Source organism: Stegastes partitus, unplaced genomic scaffold (genome assembly GCF_000690725.1).
Source record: "Stegastes partitus isolate 25-593 unplaced genomic scaffold, Stegastes_partitus-1.0.2 Scaffold11, whole genome shotgun sequence".
Classification (NCBI taxonomy): Eukaryota; Metazoa; Chordata; class Actinopteri; family Pomacentridae; genus Stegastes; species Stegastes partitus.
In genome coordinates, this window is record NW_007577742.1 from 740638 (window position 1) to 767793 (window position 27156).

A 27156-nucleotide genomic window follows, 5' to 3' on the forward strand; every position below is an offset into this window, starting at 1 on the left:
ATTTTAAGTCTTTTACTCATCAGTCATCATCACCATGTATGTGAATGACAGATGGTGTCATGCTGGCACATTAGCGTTAAAGCACGAAGGATGTTGAACTGCTGGCGGTTGGTTTGCGGCCGTTTTACCTGCAGAGGGAGTTTTCGCACATCCTGGCGATTACATCCCCCCTCCTCGGCTGATGCTGCTGCGCTCTGTGAGCTCATCCATAGTTCAGTGTTCCAGCTGCAAACATCACACCCTCAGTCTCTGATCGTCATCTCAGGAGACTTTAATCATACATCGCTCTCTACTACTCTCCCCACATTCAGCCAGCATGCGGACTGGCCAACGGGAGACGGTGGGGCCTCGATCCTGCTGTGTGCGGACACTGGGGATGCAAATTACTTCATTACTGTTATTTTCTATATTTTTGGATGCTGCTGTGGCGTGTAAATTTCCCCCAATGGGGGATCAATAGAGTATTATTCTATTCTATCATTGTTTGTTGAACTCTCGTGGTGGATGGTCAGATTTGACCACACGAAGGAAACAACACTTTAAATTTATAAATGTATTTTAGGCTTGCTTCCTCATTACTTACAGGTTTTTATTTCTACAAAAGCTACAAGTAGTTACAGTCTGCGGTCCCAGGATCTACTGTTACTGTCTGTTCCCAAGGTTAGAACAGAACGGGGAAAGAAAGCTTTTAAATTCGCTGCTCCCTCTACCAGGAACACATTGCAAAAAGACCTGAAACTTCAAGAGCTGGTCTCTTTAAACACTTATAAAGTGTTCCTAAATGACTTGGAGGCAGATGACTATTTTTTGCTTGTTACGTTTCTGATCTCTGCTGACATGTTGGTTTCTTATCTTCTCAGTGTGATTTCATGATGTATTGTGATGTCTGTGTGGATGCTGTTGTGACCTCGTCTGTCCATCAGTTGTGCTGCTGCCTGTCATGTCAAAGTGTAGCCCACAACGGATCTGCAGAGAGACATGAACAACGAAGAGGCTAAAATAACTTAAGTTTTATTAAAGCTGACAAAGATTAAACATAATGACAAACACTGGACGTCAAAATAAAGAACTTGAAAATGTTTGTGCTGTAAAACATTTTCAGCTCGTCAAGCCAAAGTCCAGACAATTTTTTATTTTTAACATCTTACTACGTGGTTTAAATAAATCTGCATAAGCCCAGCATCACAATGGCCTAAACAATTCAGAAAAATACACCTCATTAATTATTTGTCTACTATAATTCAAGTCTTGCAGTACAAACAAACAAACAAACAAAAAAAACACGCAAATCCACTAAATTCATCTTAAAGGGAATGCAATCATTAAAATGTTCACAATATCACCTTTAACACTAAATAAGCTTCATATCAACAGGTAGATTGAAATGATATATTTTGACCTAGAAGTGAGAGTAATAAAGGCTATTCACATTAAATCTGAGCACAGAGAAGTGACAACTTTGCTCTTTCTGACTTCTTTTGATATAAGTCACTTTGGTATGTTGTGATTATAAATGAGTCAGTACAGGCTTTGCGGCAGTAGCGTATGCTTTCTAATTATGTACGCAATATTACAGGAAACATTGTGCGCCGACACTCGTGACACATGCTGTGTACAGATGTGTTTCAAAGTTGGAAGCTTATTACGGTCTCAGAGAACCATAAGAGACGTTTTTGCTTTAAAAATGACCTTCGAGCACATTAAACCATTAAGTTATAGCGTTCTACATGCGTGCTTAGGTGAAATTAAAACTACACAATCACAATACAATGATTTGGTCTAACGTGAGCTTTTGGCTGGACAAATAGCTTTAGCAGGATAATGCATTTGAAGTGCTGATTAATGTAATAAACTTAGAATAATTTATCATTATGCAGAAAATGCACACAAAAAAAGAAAAGCATACAAATCAGCAAAATATAATCATTCTACAGTATATTTAGAATATTAAATAAGTGGCCCAGACACAGCTGGTCTGAAAGGCAGTAGAGTTCATACAAAGGCTCAAGACCTGAGATTTAATGAAAGCTGAGAGAGAAACGAAGGATACAGGAAGCAAAGTGGGAACGAAGACAGAAGAAGTGAGTCTAACAGTGGAGGTAATTCAACGGAGGCTGGCTCGTACTATAGAAAAATACAGATCAAAGTTTGGAGAGAACACGTAAACAGGGAGATCCCAGCGAGACGATCGAGACGATCAAAAGGCGTTGTGCAGACTTCCTGTCACCTGTACAGTACTTCACGTGCCGTCCTGTCAGACGTACTGCTGAGGTTTCTGTGGAACAGCAGCAGCTGAAGCCAGAGTCTTTGCTGCCTCTCTGGCCTTCTCCGACGCATCCTTCACGGTGTCCCTGAGCAGCCGCTGGGGCGTCTCTCCTGTGAGGCCACAGCGTCCAGAGAGAGAAACAGGACAGAATGAGGACATTTTTTTCTCCCCCAAATCACTTTTCAGACATGGAGAACATAACATTGCTGACTTCATCAAGCTGTTAAAGTGACGTCTTTTTGTTGTTTTCGATGTGGGACAGTGTGGGATGCTCGCTAAACACTTTCCGGGTGAATCTCTTGTTAAATTTTCTCCTTAGTTTAAAACATTTATGAGAACAAGAATTCTGCTGCCTAGTTTCTAGTACGGAACAGAGAACAAGCACAAATGCTGGAAATTGTTTTTGTACGTTTTCGGATATTCATTTATTCATTAATGCTGCTGGCATTGAATGAAAGTGGAAAATGTAAGAAGAAACACAGCCAGTCTGTCTTCCTGTGGTTTTACAAGTTTTTTTATAAACTTCTTTTGTCCCCATTTGCACTGCGATGAAAGATTAATTCTCTTGGCCTGACCTGACCTGACCTGACCTGAAAAGCATGTGTCTGACAATGTCAAATTGTCTATTCTTTCCATTGATTTCCCGTCCTACAGAAGATGACAATTTTATTACAGTTTAATCTGTGCGAACAAACAGTGACTTGTTCTCTGGTGCTGCAGCAGCTTTTTCTTTCATCTCAGACTGTGCCATGTTGTGCCATGGCAAAAAAAAAGGGGGTGAAGAATGGTTCTAACTCTGACCTACTGAAGCTGCAATCATGACTTTTCTATGACACTGATTCGGGCATGCAAGAGGGTAAGGCGACAAAACCCAAATGATGATTTAAGGGAGGATCACTGCTGTGAATCGCCTCACAGTGGATTCTGTCTTTGTGTGTCGTGACTGTGAACCTTCCACCTCGTGTGAGAACGACGACTAGTGTCACAATACGGCAGAGATTTCCCTAAAATCTGAGAAGGATGGAAAGGAGGGAAGAGATGAGCTGTTTTGTTTTTTTTATATTTACATATTTTCTAACCAAGCAGCATATATTCACAGAGCGTTTTCCTGGGTGAGCATGTGCTGGTTGAGGGAGAAACCTTTTCATGTGTTCGAAGGTTGACCATAAACTGGAGGGAGAGGATCTTGGGAAGGGATGAATGGAAAACAAGTGCTAACTGCTTCTAAATGATTTCTAAATCAAAGTTTTTTTCAACCATTAGTGGAAAATTGCTTGTAAGTGCATGAGCAGCATAAAAAGGTTTTTTATGTAGCTATGCAGTGACCCCAAAAAAAGTATTTGGATAGGTAAGCTTTCAGAAAACTTTGTTGAAGTTCATCAGGGTAATTCATAAAACAGCTTTTGGAGATGTGGTATTTTCACGAGTCCAGATTCAGCCCACATGGATCTGAAGGTAGAATGTTTTTAGTGGAGATCAGTCTGCATGATGATGAAGTATGAAGGTGGGAGCCTTAAAAGCCCGAGGCTGTTTTTCTTATTTTTTTCTTATCTTAGATTTACTGACACAATCATGAAGCAAATTTAAAGAGATCAGCCAAACAATATTCAAGTGACAGATGTGAATCTTGAACAGCATATCGATCTACAGCGCACCAGACACAAGAACACTTGTCCCAGGAGAAAAATCAGCATTTTAGAAAGTCTCTCCCAGAGCCCTGACCCAAATCCCACAGAGCAGCTATAGGATGGCACGGAGGAAAAACGTCAGCTCGCCAACGCTTGACTGTCGCTGAACTGAAAGCTTTACTGGCTGAAACTGTGAGGAAACTTTCACCACAGCTGTAATAGAAACTGGTTGATTTTATTAACAGACTGTCATTATTAGCTATGTTTTGAACTATCATGTATTATGATTCTGTATTTCTCCACTGAACCTATGATCCTGTTTTACTGAGCACAATGCACGTCCTTGAAGATAACATGGCCGGTGAGAACTGGTTTACATACTGGGAGACAGCAGAAACTCCCCTATTCTATCAGTTACTTTAGATACACGCCTTTTGGCCAACACACACACACTTTGTATTCGATCCAAGCAGTTTCTGTTTACAATTCAGTGAAGTTCCACGTGAACAGTGGCTAAGCTTGTTCACGTCACACTAACTGGCCAATTAACCTCGGTTGTGTACAAGTCCAACCTCTGTTCGGGGCAGGCCCAGCCCAAGAAGATAAATGTGAATCATTTGCGTATATCGGGGCTCCTTCTGATGGAGCTCTCGTCAGAGCCTCGTCACTTTACCTGTGACCTAAATAAATTCTACATCTGTGAACTGAAGATTTCTCTGGTTTGTTTTTGGGCTTCCAACTAAAGAATTGGGTTAACAAGACATTGCTTGTCAGTTCCACAGACTAAAGGATGGCAAACTAAACACAAAAAATATTGAAAAAGTGATCTACAGTAAAGCTGCTACTGAGTGTCCCACAATACTTTATTATTTAAAACCTAACAAACTTATCTTATGGAATACTTAACTTGGCAAATGTGTGTATTTTCTCTTTCTTTCAAATAAATGTCATGTGCTTTGTCATTTTATCATCTAATCCCATGATTTCTACATTTTTCAGTGTGGCTTAGGCAAGAAAAAAACTTTTTGGGGCTGCTGTATGTCTCAGTGTCGTCCTTTTTGTTCTCCAGACATGTTTTATTTGGACGTGAAGCCACCAAAGAGGTGAAATACTAGCGGATAATTTCACTAGAAACAGTCAAACTACGTTTGTCTGCTTTACTGTGCCGCCCAGTCAGGTGTGGCGACCACACCAACCTTTGCCAAATGTGACAGGAAGCTGGAATTAACTGCTTCCATAACAGCACATTTATAAATTATGACCTGACCTCAGGTGTACTCACAATATCAGAAATTACTCACCACAGCCTTTGTCTGGCCGGTTTTCACATTGCCCTAATGCCAGAAAGACAATGCAGTCTGGCCAGAGTTGAGGACACAAACCTGTCTGTTCATTTCTGTACTGCCACATCTCAGACGATTTCTCAGACACCACTGATTTATTCTGATAAACCGACTCAATGTATTATTCTGACAAATAATAAATACAGTCAGTAAAATATCTGATAAAGTTAGAACCTCGTGAACTGAAATGCAAGATTATTACATCACTTGTTAGAGCGGATAATCGCTTAAATTTAACCTGCAGTAAGGAGATTTATTCTCCCCCTTCTGGCAGTGAAAGTAATTACACAAACACTGTTGTCGCATGCTTAGGATGTATTGCCGACAGCGTTTGTCCTTGCCATTGATCCCTCTCTCCCTTAGATTATAATTCTTTCTCTGAATGCAAAGTTGTTTTTTTTTTATGTGGAACATCAGAAAATTTTCCTCGATGTTTCCCAGATTTTTCCACTATACCCCCTGTTGCTGCTGCCTATTCTGCCTCCATTAAATTCTTCTCCCCTCTTCAGCTCTGGTGAACCAATCAATGCTAAATGACTAAAGACAAGGAAAACGTAGCTCAACTGCCAGTAAACGTATTGTAGATTTATTGTAGTACCTGGTTGTGCCACCAGGAGGAGCGCCTAACTGTTATAAAATGGAGATACAGGCGTGTCTGCTGACTGCCTGCAAGGGTTGCATGAAACAAGCGCACCTCCCAGCGGTCTAATTGAGGCTGTTGATGAACTCAACAGCATCACATTGTGGAAAAAGGAGTCGGGCGGCGGTCTGGTTCTGCTAGCTACCTGAGGCTTATGCTAAAGGTAAATTAGGGTTTTTAAACACGAACACACGCCGGGAGCTGAACGTCTGTCACCAGGAGGTGCTAACGCTGCTAACGTTGCTAACGTTTAGGACCAGCAGAAGTCCGATTACATGCCTCCAACAACATAAAAACTACGGCGATTAAGTGCATTGTTGTCCATATATAAACATATTTTGGAGGCTACTGTGACATTTGTGGAGATTTGTTGCAGTTGACCAGGTGTTTCCAGGAACAAGTCACTATCATGTCGGTTAGGCACCAGGATTATTTTGACATAACTGAATATGACTGCAGTTCGTTTGCTGTGTTTACTCTGGATTTTGCTGGGTCAGTCGATGAATAGCGATTTGAAATTAGGCATTTCTTGGCTCGCCAATGTATAATCAATGTAAAAAAAAAAAAATCATGCTAAGATGTTTGAATCCTCTTTGAAAGGTCACATTTCAGTCAACTCCAGCTTAATTCCAGCTCTTGAAAACTCAAATGAACTTATTTACTAGTTCTGCAAATAGCCTTTACTCTGGATCTTTCTAGCAGCTGATGATAGCAGCAATGCTAATTATGTGACAGTTTATTCACAGCAAGACATCAGTGAAAAGATGTGCAGCTACATGTACAGAAAACAAAACAAAATGTTGAGTGCCTATAAAAGCATCGTCTCACTGGAAAACAAGTTTTCACATTTCACGTGTGTCATATTCTTGTAATTTCTTAGTATCTCACTGTACTTGGAAATTTTCTTGTATCGATCCTCTGACTTGTGCTTTTTAAATAACCTTTTCACAGAGTTCTTAAGAGTGTTCTTTTGTCTTCATGGTGTAGTTATAGCCAGGAGTACTGATTTACCAGTGACCTTACAGATACAGGTGTCTTTATGATACCATCAGCTGAGACACTCACATGATTTCCATTTCACTAAAATGACCTCCAGCACTGACTGGCTGCGCTTGTGTTGAATCAGTTGAATCACTTCTTTTACATTTTTATCAATTACTTTGAAGAAATGTTTTCATTTTGACATGAAAGAATCTTTTTTTTGGGCAATTTCTTGTCAATTTTTTTAAAAATTGACCACAATTCAATGTTAAAAGGCAATAAAGAGGAAAACTTCCAAGCAGGAAGGAAACACTTTTTATAGGCACTCTATGCAGGTCTGTAGGATGAACACCGTGTGTCACAGACAGTTGTTCATTTAGCATCGACTTGTGTTGTGGATCAGCTGACAGTAGAGGTATACAGACCCAGGTGCACAGCACACAATCACAGCTTTCCATAAATCCATCCCACACATGACCCTCCAACCTTCCCTTCCACTCTCTAAAACTTGTCCAATCACAAGAGAATAAACTGTATAAAAAAGCCAAACAAGCAAATAAACAACAGCTCTGAGTGTTTGAAACTCTGTTATACATCGCTAATCAGAGACTGTACAGCCCTACGATGGCAACATTTAGTAAGTGATGCTATTTTCTCAAGTTGTGAGGGTTTGCCTTTACGTTATAACAACTTGTTTAACGTAAATGTAATGCAGGACTTTTTGACCTCTGAACCCCGACACTGAGGGATCAAAAATGCAGATACTTCAGTTTTCAGTAACTACACAAACAAGAGAAGAAATCCAAAAAAAAGCAATATGCTAAGTAGCAGTGACTGCATTTTGGTTTCGTATTCTGATATTACAGAGCTGCACTTTGTCCTAGAATGTTTGCCATCATTCTTGTATCTGCTTGTAAAATAAATAATAAAATATTGAAAGGAAAGCATTCTTGTTTGAGAAATTTTCAGATACAGTTCACTTCGATGAATTAAGGAAGTTTGATTTAAAACAGAATAAACCAAAAACAATCACAAGCGACTTTCATCACTGCAGAGAGGCGCAGTAATGTTAGACGACCTGTTTATCAGTAGGATGTTGGACATAAATTATAATGTTGCTGCATTTGGAGGAAAAACAAAAAATAGTGCTGGAACTGATTTTCCTCCAGCATAAAGGACTTGACATGGACTTAAAGCAGTGTGTAGGATTTAGTGGCATCTAGCGGTGAGGTTGCACATTGCAACCAACTCTCTTACCTCTTTCTTTTTAAGCATGTAGGAGAATCTACTGCGGTCATACTTTAACATAAAACCATGAAACACCTCTCCAGAGTCAGTGTTTGGTTTGTCTGTTCAGGGATACTGTAGAAATGTGCAAAATGGTGGACACACTATACATTTTATGCCAACAGATCCTTCTAAATCCTGCACACTGGTTCTTTCATTTACTCTCATCAGGGTCAACTAAACAATACATTATCTACACTATGCTTGGCGCCACTGTTACTCAGATACAACAAACAGGGGAGGATAAAGCTGCTACCCCTACACAGTCTACAGTGGGAGGCTCATATATGGCATCATGTCACAACCCTGGGCAAAGCCTGGGATGGCAGATGGATGCACCTCTCCTAACATACTTACCACAACGCTCAGTCTGATGCCAATTCCTGCAGTGCCATCAACAAAGGGGCAATAGGACAGAATCACAACAGTGGGAGAATGCCCTTTCAGACAACAGTACGCTGCATCAGCACAACACAGTTTGTAGCGCCACACAAACCTCCCTCGTCAGGGCCCACGAGCAAAGTGGGCACCTCCTTTATCACCTATGGCTTTGTATGGTCTAAAATCACCTTTCTGATGATTAAAATCACATCTTCTAGCTTCTCAAATGTGAATATTTTCAAGTGTTATTGTATAACATGAAGTATTTCTGTGTTTCGCAAAAGAGACGGTACAAAACAAGAAGTCTGACTATGTCAACTTGGACTTTATATTTTAATGTTTGTTTATCTAACTATCATTTTACAACAGCTGACAGTTTTTGTACGCGAAAAACCCACGTTTTGACAGACAGCCCATTTAACTATCCAGAAGTTATTTCTCATTTATGCGATCAGGTTTTTTGTTTATCTTTTAGACGAGCATCTTTTAATACAACCTGCTGTACAATATGTTGTTTATGCAACGCTGACTTTAAACTGTTTGGGTATGAGCCTAAATTCAGAAATTCAAGCTGGCTGTCACTGTAGTTGTCATGGTTTCATATCCCTCTGCAGTCACATGGCATTTCCAAGCAACAACAAGGACCTCTAGGCTACTTTGGGTGCTTAAATTATCCTGTTCCTTAACCAAATATGTAGATTAAGCCCAGAATGGTAAGGGTGAGCCACCTCAGTTTATTTTTTTCAATGGACTTGTCAAGAGTCATTGTGAGAATAAAAATGTTTGGCCACACACTCAAAATGTAGAAAGTGTTATATATAGACATATATCAAAACCATAAATGAGTTAAAGCAAATAGTGTATAACGTGTCCTGTGTTTTGATGAAAGTCAGCTCTGCTTCCTGCACATGTGTCTTTCCAGAAATGGCAACGGTTAAAAATAAACTGTTTTGTTTCCCTCTACTCTTTCCTTTGCACTTGTCTCCTCGTTTTGCCGGCACACACCTGTGTGGTGAAATGTGAGGTGTACATACCCTGTAGGTTGGACAGTGCGTATTCCAGCCCCTTCATGGCCTTCACCTGGTTGCTCTTGAAGCGAGCCAAACCAAACTCCTGGGAAAAGACAGAACAGGAAATGGCTTTACATGGGGGAGATGTCTGAAAAACAACACCAGCTAACAGTCTCGTCTCTCCCACTCTCTGGGGATTTCAAAGCAAGCCTGGCATATTCCACATCTAATAATAACAATTTTAGGCTGACATATTTTTGGCATTGCTTTTTCACCCCTCAAATCTCCCACTTCTTTATTCTGGCATTTGCACACAGGCTCTCACTCCTTTGCTGTCCACTTTGACCACTAAATCAAAGGTTTTGAAATCCTGCATATCACCCTCTCTGGTAAAAATAAATGCATATATTTCTACAACACAGGCTGGATAAAAGTAGACCATGGGGAAATTAGTGTGATTTTGTTACTATCTGAATACCATGCCAACCAGATGCTGATTAATTCACATCTGGCTTACATTAAGATCATAACGACTCCTGAATAAAATAAGAAAAACACTTGTCAAAATAAAAAAAAGAATGCACTGACAATTTACAGCTATCTAATTTATGTTACACTCAGGGTAGTTCATTAAAGTACTGCAGCTAGAGGTGACATGTACCTGAATAGGTTTGGAGAAGCCATAAATGCTTGAGGATATCCACGCCTCCCGTTTCAATTGTGTGGTTGCTGGCTGCTCCACTGAGTCCTTGAACACACAACGCTCTTCAACCGACTAATGGGGAGACAGCGAAAAGAGACACAAAGTTTAGTATGTCAAGTAACTCGTGCCTTCCTTGTGTCTTGATAATGCCGTCAGAACACAAATAAAGAAAACTGTTACATTAGATGGAATTTGCACCCTCAGGCAGAATACAAACAGCACTTAATACATGTCAACTGGACGTTTTCCGAAGAATACTGGCATATTCTGTTGGCATCAGAAATTTGACAAAACAAATTGTCTGCTAGATTCTTGGAGTCACAGTGTTATTAAGAACTGGTACTCTATTTCAAATATGTCTACAATTCGAAAAGGATGTTAGAGCGGCAAAAATGTTCTTATCTTTGTTTGAAGATATGTTACAAATTGTATGAGGATATCGTTCCATCCCTGCACAGTCGTAAAAATATTTCAAATGTTTCCACCCTCTCCCACGCTCATCTGGCCTATTTTGGTCCATGCTTACGTCAGACAATTTCTTTGATTTCCACCGGTTAGTTTAACTGCATTATGTTTTATATAACGGTAGATTAAAAACATGAGCATCGTAAATCAAACCTGCTGTGGTATGTAGTCGTGTAGCAGCCACAGTGTGAAAACACCACCCCCTAAAGCTGCATAATGTACAAGTCATGTCAAGGTCCTTCTTCCCTGGGAGATTATTACATCTGAACTGCAATCAAACGCTCACTTCCTTTGAAGATCAGGCTGACTGAATTAACATTTTCTCCTCCTTGCCGGCTACACCTGACTGCACTATGTGGTGATGGCACAGAGTTCAGCCCATCTGCATAGCAGGCAGTGTTCAGCAAGGAAAAACTATATCAAAAAAAAAAAAAGAACAGATTTGTTAAATGTTATGTAGTGATTTTAAAAGTAAAAAAATAAGGATCTCTGTGTCAATTTGTTTTTTTCTCCCTGTTATTTTGGCAACCTACATCGATGCTGAGTGTGGCCAGAAATGTGCTCTACAACACCTGTTACTAGTACTGCCGGCATAATGATAGTAGAAATGCATCGCACTACCCTGCTGTTAAAAATGTTACTATACCCATTTTATCAACACAGACACTTTAGAATGAATGGCAGCATTTTACTAGAATCAGATCTATTTCCAGGTATAGTTCTCACAATAAGAGGAATTTGTTGTGGTGGGTTGGTGCAACAAAACAACAATAAATATAGAGTAAACAATAAATATACAGTAAAATAAAGTAACTAAAACTTAAAACAACTGTAACAATGTAAAGAATCCAAGTTAAATTTAGATTTAAACAGGAATGGTCGTGTTATTTACAGAAATATTGAGGGTGCTGATGTATTGTTATTTACATTTACAGATATATATATATATATATATAAGCTATATTTCCAATCTATTGCCTCCATGTGCAACAGTAGTGTGTGTGTGTATTGCTCTGCTTCCTCTCCCAGCAAGGACAGTGGGCATGCCAACTGTTTTTTTTTTTTTTTCTTTCATATGCAAACCGCAGTAGCTTTCATGGTGACAAAATGAGAGGCACGGCTGCAAATATAAGTGCTCTCACCGACAGTCAGCGGATTGTGCTCATGCCATACACACAAAACAAAATATGGTATTTTGCTCACATGACAGTTCAATCCCCTGCCTCTCTATGTGCCTCGACTACCCAGAACCTCAGGTTGCTCCCTTGCATTGCGCTATGTGTGTGAATGAGAAACACATTGTATTTCCAATTTGACATTGAACAGCACAGCATCTGGCCAACTGCCTCACAGAGCAACATGTTAGCGAATGAGATAGAGAGTTAAATTTTAATACGCCCACGCCTTCAAACATAACACAAATGGGAGTTGTTTTTTTTTGTGGTAAGCTTACTTTTTTGCCATCAGAGTTTGTCAAGGTCAGTGATGGTAATGATCGCGGTCTAATTTGGCTTGATCTTTTTAGCTAATTTACCTGATCTTAATTAAGAGATGTTGATGTTTCAGGTTTTTGACGTGATGTGGTTTCAGTATAGATGTTGCGATGATTAGTCAGAAGTCAGAATTTTGGGATCGTGACTGATACTGATGACAACCCACAGTACTTTTCCAGATCATGAGAACTTTAACACAAAGCCAGCACATACTATACTTTAAATTGCAAAAATAATTTCACTGCAAGATGAACTCGAGCACACGAAGCATGTTTTAGTCAAATCAAAATTTAAAAATTTCCCAAATATAGGCCTAAATCACAAAACCACAAAGACACAGGTGAAAGCTGTCCCCACATTGTCCTGAAAAAATACTCAACCTTTAAAGACAGTGATAGCAAAAGGCTGCATGTTCATTACAGCGTCACTGAAATGTAGACTAAAAGCAAGAGACCACAGAGAACGAAAGGCCTCACCATGAGTGTCGTGTGGTTGAGGTTCCAGGTGTAGGTAGTCAGGCTCCTGTTGACAGGGTCCACAATGGAGTCCTCGATGATGTACACAGAGCGAGACATGCCGGAAGGGAAGAACCGCTCTGCCCAGCGAGGCAACCGGTTGGTCTTCATCAGGAGGCGTCTGGAGAGGAGCCGGTGGTCCGCGGTTACCTCCCGGTACACAACGTCCTCTGTGAGAACATGGGTGCTGGTTGAGGCACAAACACACAGCTGTGTCAGATGAATGGTTCCTGATAGGTTTGAGGTTTTCTATCCTCTTGAGCTTACTTTCCCTTGTGTTTAAACAGTGCTCCACAATCAAACCATCAGTTAAAAGCAAATGCATGCAAACATTTCTTGATCTGGCGTCTTTGTAGACAACCAAACAGCCCTATGTTTGTGAAACTTTGTACAACTCTCAACTTTCTGTTGCTGCTAGGACAACAAAAAAACAAACTGCCTGACTGCTCAGGAAGGCTAAACTTAGTTTTACTTCTCTAGTGCGTTTTCTCAGTTCTGTCTTGATCATGACTAAGGGCTCCATTTTGCTGTCAGTCAAAGCAAAGCAATGCACATGCAATACTCTTTTTTTTTTTCCACCTACACTGCCTTCTGGAGAAGGACTCAACAATCCACTGAAAAACAGTCGACCTAGTCTCTATTCTAACTTTTTACACTCCTGCAGGTCTCTCAGTGCAAAGATGCTACAAACACACCACAAGTACTATTAATGAAATCTGAACTTTCTCTTGAAAGTTGAGATTTTCAAAATAAAAAGCTTTTTTAAAACACATGATAAATACACAGTGTTGCTGTTTATACTGTAATCTTATCATGATTGGGATTTATTGTCTCGGGGGCACGACGGAAATTTGACACTGTTAGTCCCTAATCCTGAAATAGTGTTCTCAAAACATGACACTTTTTAATCACTTTCTGTGAATTATTTAACCCAGTGAAGTATCACATGTTCACATGCTGAGCAGTATAATTTACCATTTTAGTTAGGCGGCTAGCATTTGCTTACTAGCAGTAAACACAAAGTCCAGCTGGGAAAGCAGGGAATGATAATAGTTGAGCAAGTCAAGTGGTCAAAGCAATTATAGCTCATTTTCTGGGAGCCGTGAGAGTCTGTATCGAACCTCATAACAACCCAGCCAGTAGTCGTTATGATATTTCAATAACATTAAAAATGTCAGCCAGCTCATGATGATAGACAAAAGTCAAAAGAGTTCATCCTGCAGGGAACTTGAACACTTGTAGCAAATTTCATGGCAATTTATCTGATGGCTGTCAAAATATTTCACTCTTCTTCTCTCACTTGTGTGAAGCACAGCTGTCAACCTTAAGGTGGAGAAGTCAGGGGTTCACAAAAAGTCTCTCAAATTCATGACTATGAATAGCTTTACAAAAACTCTGTATAGCTATTCACGGTCATCAGTGTTCAAAGAAGCTCCTCTGCTAAAATACTCACAAATAAAAAAAAAAGGAATACCTGAATGGGTTGGGGTACCTCTGCCAGAAAGCAGAGACAACATGGTCCCACGCGCTCTTGATGTCGATGCTATTACAGAAATATTTGACCATTTTTCTCTCGCTGATGTGCAGGATGGCCTGAATCCCAAACCCTCAGGGCCCTTTTGGTGACTACATAAAACAGTGAAAACCTGGGTGCTGACTCCATCCAAAGTCTGGCGAGATCCTGCAAAAGCGAAAAGATCGATGACCAAAAAGCACTAAAGCACAGCGTCACATTTCATCATGTGAATTAATCGTCTCTTATTTCCCTGCATCACCTCTGTTAGTCCACTGAAGAAAATGTTGCGCATCATTTTACAGGACTGCTTTATGGCAATATTGCATTTCAATATGATTTATTGATTAACAATCATTTGTTGGATATTTAATTTTCTGGGGAACTCAGAAACATCAGTTATTTTATTCATGAAAAGTCTCTCGAGTGGTTTTTTCGAAAATGTAAGTTGTTTCTTCATCTTGGGTGTAATGAAACTTTATTTTCCCCCTTTACAACAGATGTAGATTCTGTAGTAGTATAAAGTCTATACCGAGCTAGTGAAGTGTGAAATAAATTTTGTCCATATAATAAAAGGGATCTTGGCAATATCCTTTTTGGCCAAATTACAGTAACAGGTAAACATCCTTAGCGCCATATGGCATCCTGACTTCTCTTAATCTTTGCAACACAGTGTAAAAGTTACATCCTTAGAAGTCCTATTTCTTACACCAGGTCAATAACATGTGGTGACTTAGGCATTATGAAGACATGTCACCTTGAAATGAAGCTTACATTGTGCTATATCTGAGGTTAAGGCTTGTTGTTACTGCAATAACGCTAGTTCCTTAGAAGGCTAGCTAATTAGCTTCAAGAAAACTTTAATTACGGAAATAGCTCTACATATTTACATATCACGGTTATAGTGAGACTAAGTGACAGCGGGTATAGAAGTTATTTTACAGCTCAATCATGACTGTGTCGAGCATTTTATAGGTACCTGTGTTCATAAAGTTTAGCTAGCCTCAAGTCAACAACAACGGAAGTTTCAAACGCATTTAGCTTTTAGGAACCAAGACACGCTCACCTGTAGGTTCTGCTAATGACACGCTCGGCTAACAAACATTCGTAGATTGTTTGCTTGTCGTTCCTCAAACCCCAACACTTCCAAACATGAGCTAATTACACGTAATATGCTGCATGTGACAGACAAGACGAGCAATGATGGTCGGAGTCGGACTGTTTTCCCGTAACACTACTTCCGGTTATCGTTTCAAAGTAAAGTAACTTTTGCTTGGCCAACCAGCTTAAAGATGCATCACCGCCACCTATCGGAGCACAGGGTGGAATAGTAGCTCTGTGGTTTGTTTCAGGTATTTAATTAGGTGACTGTGTATTCCCCATGAGAAATGTCCAAGGATTGGTATGTTTATGAAGATTCTTAGTCATCCAGGTCATGGAAATCCTAGGAGCTTCAGAAGAAAACAACTGGACTTCTCTTACAGGTCAAAACTGAAGAAGCCTCTTGGGTAGAACATCTTCAAGAACCTAAACTAGAATTTAAGCTTTCCTGAATGCTGATGTCAGTTCCTTACTTTCCCCTTCATGGTCCCTACATTCGAGCAGCTCATGTTGTTTGTACTTAAATGAAAGCTTGAATACATGCATACAGTTTGTGTCTTTGAATAAAGCTCTTCCAAAGCCACAACATACATCACACAGCTGCTTCCTTTGGCCTTGGAGTAGCCTAACCAAAACTGACTGTAAAATTGGTGGGGCTTCTTTTAAAAGGCTTTATAATACCTACAGTCTTTAAACTACATAATTTAAAGTTTGTTCAACTTAGAAACACAAATACAACTGCTGCCTTAAAAATGAAACTAAACTGAACTTGGGCTGCACAATTATTTCAGTGTTAACTTTTGAGTTTTGTCATGTAAAATGAACTGAGTTAATAGAGCAAGTTTAGTCAACTCAAGATAATAAACTGAATCAATTGCGTAGTCTCTCAGGCAGTCATCACAGACTTGTTTTCTTTTTTATATTTTTTTAACTTTTGTAATCAGCTCTTTATTTGACATGAAGAACTATCAGCTACAAGTGCTGAAATTGACTTCAGATTCACAAAATGTATATATTTATGTAAACTAAACAAGAAAAGATGAGTTACTCCACTATTAATGTCTTACAGTGTAGTTACTCATCAAATGTTGAAGCTCCCTGTCAGCCATGTGGTTTATTTTACCATCGAGTGAAAAAAATGGGCATAAACCAAAGATACCAAAGATATTATATTTAAAAGCATAAGTCACTAATTGTAACTTTGTCTGGAGCTTGTATGCTGTGATCAAATCCAACTAAGATACAGTTTCAGATACCTCAGTAGTTATGTTATTCTTTTCACTTTTTAAAAAATTGTATATTCAGTGCGTTGTATAACAACATCACAATTAAAAAACAAACTAAAATCGTAACGTGATGACACAGTCCTCCTGTCTCTGCTGCCAGAGCCTTCTCAATCCCACGGTTCAGTCCTCCAGGAGTTTGTGGACTGGTGTGACAGCTCTTGTCTGGAGCTCTGTCTGCAGTGTATGGACATGAACATGCAGGTTGGCAAACCGGATCGATCCCTCACATGCTCTCTTCTTAGCATTTGAATGGCTCCCTTCTGGTCACCACACTCACACCCGGACACACAATCACGGACTTTTAGTGTGAACCTACTGTGAACTCTGCCATTTTGCACTCTGTACGTTACCTAGTGTATCTACCATAGTGCCAATTTGCACCTGTGTACATTGTTTATCTGTACTTGCACTAGTATGTTACTGAGTTTTTCTTGTTTTGTTTTCTGTCTTTTCTTTCATTCTGTTTTTATTCTTGCTATCTTACTTGTCCTACATTTGTATATATATACATTCCTTTTTTTTTCTTTTTAAAAAAAATTATGTTGCTTATCTTAATAACAAGAATGAAAGTTCAGTAGAAAAAAAGGAATCAAGACTTATTTTTTTCTACTTAATTTCTTATGTCATTGTTGCGCTGTCTGCTCTTCGTGCCTTTTTAATTGCCCCCTGGGAACAAATGAAGAGTTCATTTGCAAAAACAGACAACTCTATCTTCACAAACCTTCAGAAAACCCACTTTTCCATCCTCTACCTGAGACAACATCAATCAAACTTAAGTTATCTCTATTTTTGTCATGTCATTTCTACTGAGTCAAATCCACTTAACTTCAGTTTGACTGATTTTATCTCCAGCAAACAACAAAAACACACGTTTTCTGAAAATCTACAAAAAATGTTTTTGCTAATTAGCTCTTCAAATAAAGTTTTCTGGTCCAGTAGGTGGCGCGCTAGAGTTTGCCAAGCTGATGCTGCTTCTTCTTCGTTGGTACACTTGGCTGCAGAGCGAAGTGTCCTCCATGGTGTCATTGTGGGTATTCGGAGGTTGAATATCCACAATAAGAAATGCGGGACTACACACCAGACGAGAAGCTCCGTATCGATCAGATATGGAAACTCCGGAGGCAGTGGCTGAAGGACCAGGAGCTCAGTCCGAGGGAGCCGGTGTTACCAGCTAAACCAGTCAGCGCCCACGAAAGGTTCTGGACTCGTTTTCTGGAGCCGAAGAGCCTGTGGAGGCTTTACGTGAGTCCGGATATACAGCTAACGCTAGCTAGCTAGCTACCTAGTTAGCTAGCAAAACAACCGCTCATGATTGAAGTATACATGAGACACAGCTTGAGCAGTTTACATAGTGCAGCGAAAGTCACTGTCTTTTTTTCTTTTTCAAAATAAATATAACGTTATCTTGTTGACAATTACAGTACAGCCAGAATAGCTGTTCACTCACCTCCAACGTGGGGAAACGTCCTAAGTAAACGTTATTGACTTGTCTGTTAAGGGTAGTGTTGATTTGGGACTCAAGTTTTGTAATATTTTGGCAAAATTTTAGGAATTGCATATGTTTTTAGACCTGGGAATTTTGGTATTTTCACCTTCAAAAAAAAGTTGCGCTGTGTAAACTGAAATGTGTTTCTAATGTATACTTTATTTAAGGGTTATACTTGGAGAGCCATTTAAATGTTTCAGTATCTCCACAGATGTAACTCTCACAGCCATGACATTTGGTGAGGACACAGACAAAATTGGCAAAATGGCTCAAGCAGAAGGTAGATTTTTAATTAGTAGAGCTTGTGAATGGAAAAAAAAAATCAATGTGGAAGCAGCTAATAACTTTGCATATGCAATGGCAATGCACACATCTCTTTGCGCTCCACTTCTTGTCCCGGGAATGAGTCCACGTCTGCATTTTGGCATGTCGACACAGTGAAAAGCTGGAACTTTGGCTTTCCATCTGTCCACACATCAGTTGACATTAGAGGCTTCAAAAGTTGGTGAAAAGTTGAGCAAACGCAGTATTTTTAGTAAGAAATACGGATACGTTAATGTATTTACACTTGCAGGACTTTTCTGGAGCCTCAATACCAGTCCTGTTTAAAATCTTTTGTATTTTTTTCCATTTCCAAGGGCAACTGATTAAAAAGATAACCTCTGCTGGAGACTTTTGATCATTAGGATCTGTTGGAAACAAACGGCATCACCAAATTTCATGGCTGTAGGAGTTATATTTCTGTAGATTCAGTGCAGAAGCACATGAGCTAAATTCTGACATGTACTGACCCTATATAGAGTTTTTGAATTAATACTACCCCCTTTGTCAAAATCGTAGCTTGGATTAGATTGATCATTTATAGCTGCCATAGAGAGGGTTTTAACAATATGTCATGTTCTAAAATGATTGTAGATGTGATCTGGATATGTAAGTTAAATGCTTGGTTTTATTATATGCATCTCTTCATTACTATTTGTTTATCTCTTTACAGACCCACAAGGTGTACAGAGGTGGCATTTTCACATTAACACGGGTGTTGATACCTGCTTGGATTGGTCACTACTTCGTGAAATATCACGCTGCTGTAAGTTAGCAGAAATGTTCAACAATTTTTTTGTGATATTTCATTGTACCTACCATTTGCACATGTAAGTTTCTAATGAGAGAGCCATTATACAAAGCACAACAACATACATGTACGACTGTCAAAAGATTTGTTTCTTTTTTTAATTCTGTAGGTAGCATACAAGCTGAGTAACATGGAAAGAAAGCAGTGACACTTTAGATTAACAGATATGCACCGCTGGCTTTTTTCTATGTGCTTTAATTCTCACTTGGATTTAACAAACAAGGCTGCCTTACATTACTCAGTTTATACAAATGTGAACTTTACAAAGAGAAAATTGTCATTGTTCCCCACAGGCTAAACCCTATGGTGTGGTGGCATTGAAACCCAAGCTGTTCCCAGTAAGTATAACTTGTTTATTGATTGCAACAATGAACCTTTATTATCAATATAATCACTCTTTGTATTTGTTGTACATAAAATTCTGATTAGCTTGCTTTAAAAACTATAGCAAATCTGACCCACGCAAACAGACCTCTGTCTGAGATTACGTTAACCTCGTAGAGTCGCTCCCTGAGATGTCATGACGGAGGATAAGAGTGTTTTCTGAATGCTTTGTTTTGTCTTTTTGTTTGTGCCCAGGGTGACACCATTATGGAGACAGGCGAAGTTCTCCCTGATCTCCCTGAGACCCACAGCCATCATTGAAGTTGAAAAATTTCAACTATTTCCTTGAGTTTATGTTGTAAAAACTGTGTATATGCCATTAAAATATTACAGTAATTTATGTGTGTGAGTCCAACTTTATACGTTATTGCACATGGCAATATATTCCAGTAGGCTTTCTTAAGATTTTTTTTTTTCTAGGAGATTGTATTAAGGGTAACACTATGTCAAGACCCAGATTAGAATCCGGCCTGATTCCGGATCAGGTCGGCCCAGATCCGAATTCTATTCTAGGCCAGCCTGGAATGGAATCTTCATTTTGTTTTCCGACAGATTCTGATCTGGGCCGACTCAGATTGGAATTTGACTTGCTGGCCCGAGATCAGAATCTTGGAATTACTATTATTTACATGAGGTGTTGATAAACATGCAAGATTCAAGACACACAAAAAAAATCTTTTCATACATTTCATTTACAAATTATCGAATTTCATGCGGTAATACAGTATAAGAAAACTACATCAGTGTTGCTACATAGTGTTAATCTTACAACATACAAATACATGTGTACAGCTATGAGAAATAGAAATTTTACACTTTTTAAAGAATAAGAACTTTAAACTTTCATATTCATCATGCTTCAATATATGTCACTACCTTGTAAATCTTAAAAAAAGTTTACTAAAAGATTAATACTTGTTTTGAATCTTGTCTTTGAATCAATATTCCATAAGATAATAATCATAATAATAGTAATAATTCCAAGATTCTGATCTGTGCCAGCAAGTCAAGATTCCAATCTGAGCCGGCCAAGATCAGAATTCCAATGTGGGCCAGGTTGGTGTCAAGATTCCAATCTGGACCAGACAGGATCAGAATTCTGACTGGACGGCCCAGATCAGAATCCGTCATAGATATATATAATAAAAGCCTTTATTATATATATGTATCTATGGAATCCGTAGGAAAAAAAGGAAGATGCTATTCCAGGCCAGCCTAGAATAGAATTCTGATCAGATCACAATTCCCATCCAGGCCTTGACAATTACATTTAGATTTGCTGTGTTTTGTTGAATGACTTGTTCTCTCCACTGCAGTATTCTAACTGCTGGGAATGATAGTTTGAAAACATGTTCAAGCAGAATGGTTTTGTGGACTCATATAGGATTTGTTTGAGATGTGCTTTGGATGTGATACATGTAGACTCATAAATCCCCCAAACTCCAAGGTAACGTAATTTTTTATTTTTATTTTTAAGTTCACTGGTTAAAAATTCCTCTATTCTCAAAACATGGTCATGTTTAACCTCAAAGCTGACAACAGATTTGGCATCAAGTCTTCAATAGGAAGCCAAGCAGATCTCATATGGCCATTTTTTTTAGTGGTGCAGCACCAGTAAGAATCTTCAGAAGCGTGACAGAGTGGCCTTCAAAGAATACAAACATAAAAACTCCAGTAGATGGCGTCATCTTTGAACACGACTTGTCAAAGTTGAATCACAGAGCATTATAATGAACACAATGATTACAAAAACAAAGTAATGCATTTGGACAATAGCTAAATGTTGCAACAACAACAAAAAAAAGAACAATGAAATCTCATTTAGGCATGGATTTTCAGTTGTCTGTAATTTGTAAATCAAAATATAGTTTGATGCATGACATTTTGCAGCATGGTATTGGGCTGAGGTGCAACATGAAGGCAAAGCATCCCTAATGTTAAAGCTAACATCATTTAATAGGAAAAAAAATAAATCCATTTGCAGTAACTGATGGAGAGCTGCATATCTGTGGCTGATCATAATTACATGTAGACTTTAAATTTGAGATTCATGCCAACCTTGGTGTATCAACCACGGATGATACGCTGGATTTCCAGAGAGCACACACACACCAGTCAACTACTTAAAAAAAAAAAAGTGGTTTGTAAAATTTGGACCCTAAATCTCAGTAAACAAATGTGTTAGTTCTTAAGACAGCAAGGGTTATAGTAAACATACATTGTGCTACAACTGCTGTTAGCACTAAATGTATATAGGAAATAAGAGGGTTTTTAATTTGTGACTGTATCTTTGTTCCTATTTAACACCGGTGATGGTTATAGTATTCACCACTGTGAGCTGTACGTCCTTCTGCCAGGCCATACAAGCTTACAGTCTGTATTTCTACCCTCTCACATTACTTAATTTCTGTCTTTTAAATTGTACCTTGTCATACACACTCTTCAGGTGCTTGGAAAATCCATTTTTTCCTCACTGAGCACTATTTTAGGTCATTCATTTGTTTTAAAAAATAATAAATGCTCAATTTTTTATTCATATTTTAAATATGTATTAATAACTTATTGTTATCCACACTTTAATGTACGTTTAGTTCAAGCAAAGGTTGAAAAAACAACAACAAATAAATGCTTGTGATGTTTTGTTTTGTTTTTCAAAACGTGATGCTTTTATTGTGAAGGCAGAAGTTGCTTGTTGAATTATGGAATACTCTGAATGTACGATGTGACATGGAAGGAAGGATCTTCTTAACTATGATCTTGATAACAGTCACACGGTTATATAGAAATGATTAACTTTCCACAACACGGAGAGGAGCAGTCAGTTGCCAGCCACGTACGTGTGTGAGGAAGTCAGAGGTAAATATTACACAACTTTTCTCCAACCTTCTAACTAGCCGCAGAGCTGTTAGCCTCCCAAGCTACACTGCGTTAGCCTACTTAGCTAGCCTGCTAACTTTAACCAAACAAGTTAATGTGGTTTCTTGAACTTTAAAACACTGACCACATCACCGCACTTCTGGCAGAATAATTCATATAAACGTGGTGGTTGTAAATATATTTGCAGCAACGCTAAACTCGACGTATTTGTTGCTGTTTGTCGACACTACTCACTTCTTTGAGGGAACCAGCACTGCTGTAGCTTGACCTGCTAAGCTAGAACCTGCTAAGCTAACAAAACGAAAAACAACATCATTAAACGCGAGGGAGGATAGAGAGGAATTTCGATTTTCACATCAGCGCGTTAATTGTGATGTTTTCTTCTCAGTTGTGACATGTTTGTCAAGCTTGGCAATGGGAGAGGAAGACATTTATGGGGTCTAATATGTAACGTTACAGCGCTATTGTAAGTCCTTCATAGTTATGTATGAGGGACTGTCATAACCGACTGTCTGACGGATTTTTGTCGTTATTACGAGATAATGTAACGTTTGATCTCATATGTATCGAGTAGAAACATGCACTTTAAGCTCATGTGGTATTAATAGCAATGACATTTTCGTTTCCTCCACATTTGGAGAGACAACAAATAAACTGGTATGTCCCAGTGATATGGCAGCATTAGCTGTTGTAATTCAGTTCAGTATATTCAGGTTGGTGACACTGTGTGAAATGTAGAGATCAGTTTCTATGTCTATCATAGTTAGAGTTGGTGTTGGGCTACATTAAATGAATTTATGTCTTATTTTTTTGTAATCAACGTTTACCTTCTGTGGGGCAGAATATTAGAAACCTCAGATTTTAATGCACACCAGCAACCTTACATGTTTCACTTTTATAATAGGTGATAGGTTGCTGGTTTTTCTGTAACTGTCCTACCATTCCTTTTTGATAGAATTTCAAATTCAGACCTATATTAATCTGCTTTTTCTTTTTGTCAGATCATGTCAGCAATCAAGGTTGCCCTGCAGCAGAGCCAGAAGAGTGGCAGAAGGAAAACCTCTAAAACAATGTCTGCAGAGGTGTCGCCAGACTCCAAGTGTCCCATCTGTTTGGACATATTTAACAACATGTCTTACCTGGATCTCTGCCTGCACAAGTTCTGTTTCCGCTGTATTCACGAGTGGTCCAAGAACAAGGCCGAATGTCCACTGTGCAAACAGCCGTTTAATTCAATCTATCACAGTATAAAATCAGAGCAAGACTTTAAGAAGTATGACCTGCAGCCACTGGAAACTGCGACTTTTGGCACTTTTCAGGGAGTGCGGTTTAGATACCGCACAACTCTTACCGGAGTCCAACGGCAGGCGAGGCGAAGGACCTCTCCACCTCCAGACAATGGAGTAATGTTCGAAGCCTCTTCAAATCTTCCCCAACGGCAGTGCGACCGTTATATCCAGCAGGTAATGACGAGGTTGGCAGCCAGGAGAAGAGCTGCAAGTGAAGGCAGGGCAGTGAACAGTGTACGAGAACAAGAAATGGTAAACTTCAGGAGGGAACTGTACCGACGGGGGTTTAGGGTCCGAAATGTTCGAGATGGTGGCCGCTCTCGAGACACCTCAGCTGAGTTCTACAGAAGAAATCCCGCCTGCCTGCATAGACTGATCCCCTGGTTGAAAAGAGAACTCACTGTGCTATACGGGGCCCATGGCTCTTTGGTCAACATAGTTCAACACATCATCATGTCACGCATTACACGTTATGACATGGAGGATGGAGCTATTCAGGAAGAGCTCAGGCCGTTTCTCCAGGGTCGCACCGAGCACTTTCTGCACGAGTTCATCAGTTTTGCAAAGTCCCCCTTTAATATGGAGGCGTATGACCAGCATGCTGTCTATGACTTCCCAGCCCCTTCATCAAATGAAGATAGCAGCTCCAACTCGTCTGTCATTGCTATCTCAGAGGACGAGGACAATGTCACAGAGTTGGACCATCCCGGAGCCTCTACATCTACTCTAAGCCACTCCATGTGGGATGATGAGACGCCTGGACCATCATATTCTACCACAGCAGAGCAGGCCAGAGCAGAACGCCTGTCAGTCCTGGACTCAGACTCTGATACCAGCTTAGAAGAAGAAACACACGAGTTTGGCGCTTCTCCACAGCAAACAAGTCCTCATAACCAAACAGACTTGACTCAGGGTGAACGTAATAATGAGGAGTGTCTTTCTTCTGACAATGACGACTGTGTCATTGTAGGTTTCGTTAAACCAACAGCAGACAGGACTCCTGAGCTGGTTCAGCTGTCCTCTGACTCTGACGAATCTGCCAGTGAAGATACTAAAGAAGTGCCTCTTCTGCCTCAGCACATCCGTTTCAGCAGTCTGAGTCCTGCAGCGTCACAAAGCAGTGATCCCAGTGGTGTCGGGCGATCAGAAAATCTAGAGACAGAACACCACGATCGATTGGATTCAAAAGAAAGATGCAGCTCTTCAACATCCAGCAGACGCAAGACATCCTGCAGATCAAACAGAAAAGACACAGAACGAAGATTTGACAGTAAAGAGAGATCTCGGGAGAGGCATCGGTCAAAGGACAGAGACCATAGGAGACGGAGGAGGTCAAGAAGTGGAGAGCGCAGACACTCTAGCAGGAGCCCAATGATATCCCACAGCAGTGTAAGCACTCATTCCACTGACAGAGGCTACTGGCAGTCCAGGGGTAGGGACTACTCAAAAGTTGACTTTCATTACAAAAGGAGGGACAGTGATCACACTTATCAGTTGTATAGCCATTACGGCCAGGAGAGAAATGATGGGATGCATTTAACACAGAGGCAGTACTACTGTTACAGTAGCCACAAGTCCTCAGATTTGCGCTCTCGCTCCAGGAGCCGCAGCAGGGACTCACGGAGACGGGATAGGAGGCATTCTCGATCGAGGACTTATTCCAGCAGTCGCTCCCCTTCTATAAGAAGAAAATCTCACCACGACAAGCCCGGTGGGAAGAGGAAATACAAAACAAGGCATCTGGACGAACCATCTAATAGCACACTTTTCACCGGCAACGCAGAAGGTGACTCCGCAGGATTAACAAAACACAAGAAAAAAAACAAAGAGAAGAGTCGCAAGAAATCCAAAGAGAGGTCGAGAAAGACCAGCAGGAGTCTTAGCGTGGAGCTGGTCAATGACGAAAAAGCGCATGAGCGAAGCAAGCGTCACCATAAGAAAAAGAAGAAACACAAGAAGAAGAGCAGAAGGCATAAGAGTCATGAACGCACGGACAAGCGCTCACCCGCCGTCATCACCATTGATAGCGACAGTGACTCTTGTGCTAATGACAGTGTCACCCAGGCCAGTGGCGCTAATAAGGACAACCCCACTGACAATACTACAGGAGATCCAGTCGACCCCACCCCTGCAGACTCTCTGTCCGAACCATATTGATGGATTTACCCTCAGCTGCTAAAACCTGCCACCTGTATTTTAGATCAAAACAATGTTCAGTATATTCATTTCACCAGCCCTCGAAGGAGATGGTGAATACACATATGCACTTACATGCCACCACAAGTGTTTTCTACAGAGACGTTTCATAGGACATCGGTTTATGTGACAAGCACAGATATCCGAACTGAACTAGACAGAGGTCATGGTCATATTAAATGACCTGTGTTGACCAGCACGGTCTAGTTTCTGGACTTTGTTAAATACCACCTGAAACAATGCTATTTTATGTGCAAACGTGCCACTCTGAACACGAGCAGAAAGGAATAATAATGGGAGTCGCACATCTTTTTCAAGAGTCACTTCTTATTCTGGAAATCTTATTGTATGTTATATTTTATTTCTAAGGTGCTCTCAGGGATCATGCTGATTACATTTTGTTGTTGTTGTTATAAGTCAGCTATATTCTTGAGAAAACTATTTCTACCTGCTGCTCATGGAGTTGTACCTAATATCCGCAGGTGGTGTTTGGATTTCAGAATGGGCTCTTTTCTATTGAATTTTATTTAAGAATAAATTGCAATGCATAACTGTGTGCACTCTATTTTGTTTATGCAGTTTTTTTCTTTATTTCAGGTTTGGCCAGACTGAATATGTCAAACTATTGTCAGTCATATATTTTATAGGAAGGCCACAGATTTGTGACATAACTGCAAACATACTTAAGTTATTTTCTATTTATACAACAACTGGGAAATTGCCATTATAACATGACTAATGGAACAGATCATGTGGAAAACTGCCATTTTTACACTAAAAATCAAGATTATATTGTTCACAATTATATTCTGATAATGAGATCCATAGCTCTCAAGTGATACTAGCCCATGGCACAAATTTACAAATGCTGTTGGAGAAAAGAAATTAATTCTGCACGGTATAGTGTGTCCAAAGGACTTTTGACCTCTTTAATTGTTTGTCTTATATTACAGCTTCAAACAAACAAGGTAAAGCCAAGATATGGTAGGACAAAGTAAATGTAAAACAGGCCAAGGCAAGTGTAAATCGAAAATAAAATGACAGATAAGAACAGGTGTAGGTATCGTAAAAGATTAAAACATGTTGGGGTAAGATGAATGAAATAAAACCTGTAATAAAACTGTGTAAACATATAAAAGCACGATATTAAAGCACAATACATGTTCAGTAATCACAGCAC

The 27156-nt window shown here is 39.6% G+C and overlaps 2 protein-coding genes and 1 pseudogene across 2 annotated transcripts; 2 read left to right on the forward strand and 1 right to left on the reverse strand.

Annotated features, from left to right (window-relative positions):
• Positions 1–995: 995 nt before the first annotated feature.
• On the reverse strand, positions 996–15444 carry LOC103361075 (PRELI domain-containing protein 1, mitochondrial-like; annotated as a pseudogene).
• A 2139-nt stretch (positions 15445–17583) lies between these two features.
• ndufb6 (NADH:ubiquinone oxidoreductase subunit B) lies at positions 17584–19954 on the forward strand. The gene is made up of 4 exons (XM_008287086.1): positions 17584–17854; positions 19093–19185; positions 19524–19568; positions 19810–19954. Exons 1-4 carry the CDS (start codon positions 17675–17677, stop codon positions 19873–19875), a joined length of 384 nt encoding a protein of 127 aa, XP_008285308.1. The 5' UTR covers positions 17584–17674; the 3' UTR covers positions 19876–19954.
• A 2397-nt stretch (positions 19955–22351) lies between these two features.
• Positions 22352–26541, forward strand: toporsa (topoisomerase I binding, arginine/serine-rich a). Its single transcript, XM_008287098.1, has 2 exons — positions 22352–22470; positions 23493–26541. The coding sequence occupies exon 2, from the start codon at positions 23496–23498 to the stop codon at positions 25935–25937; it is 2442 nt and encodes an 813-aa protein (XP_008285320.1). The 5' UTR covers positions 22352–22470; positions 23493–23495; the 3' UTR covers positions 25938–26541.
• The last annotated feature ends 615 nt before the right edge of the window (positions 26542–27156 follow it).

Excerpts from the sequence above, each read along its gene's own strand:
- ndufb6 (XM_008287086.1), top strand. The coding sequence starts at position 17,675 with ATGCGGGACTACACACCAGACGAGAAGCTCCGTATCGATCAGATATGG. Across the intron at positions 17,855-19,092 it reads AGAGCCTGTGGAGGCTTTAC|ACCCACAAGGTGTACAGAGG; the intron begins GTGAGTCCGGAT and ends ATCTCTTTACAG. Across the intron at positions 19,186-19,523 it reads TCGTGAAATATCACGCTGCT|GCTAAACCCTATGGTGTGGT; the intron begins GTAAGTTAGCAG and ends TGTTCCCCACAG.
- toporsa (XM_008287098.1), top strand. The coding sequence starts at position 23,496 with ATGTCAGCAATCAAGGTTGCCCTGCAGCAGAGCCAGAAGAGTGGCAGA.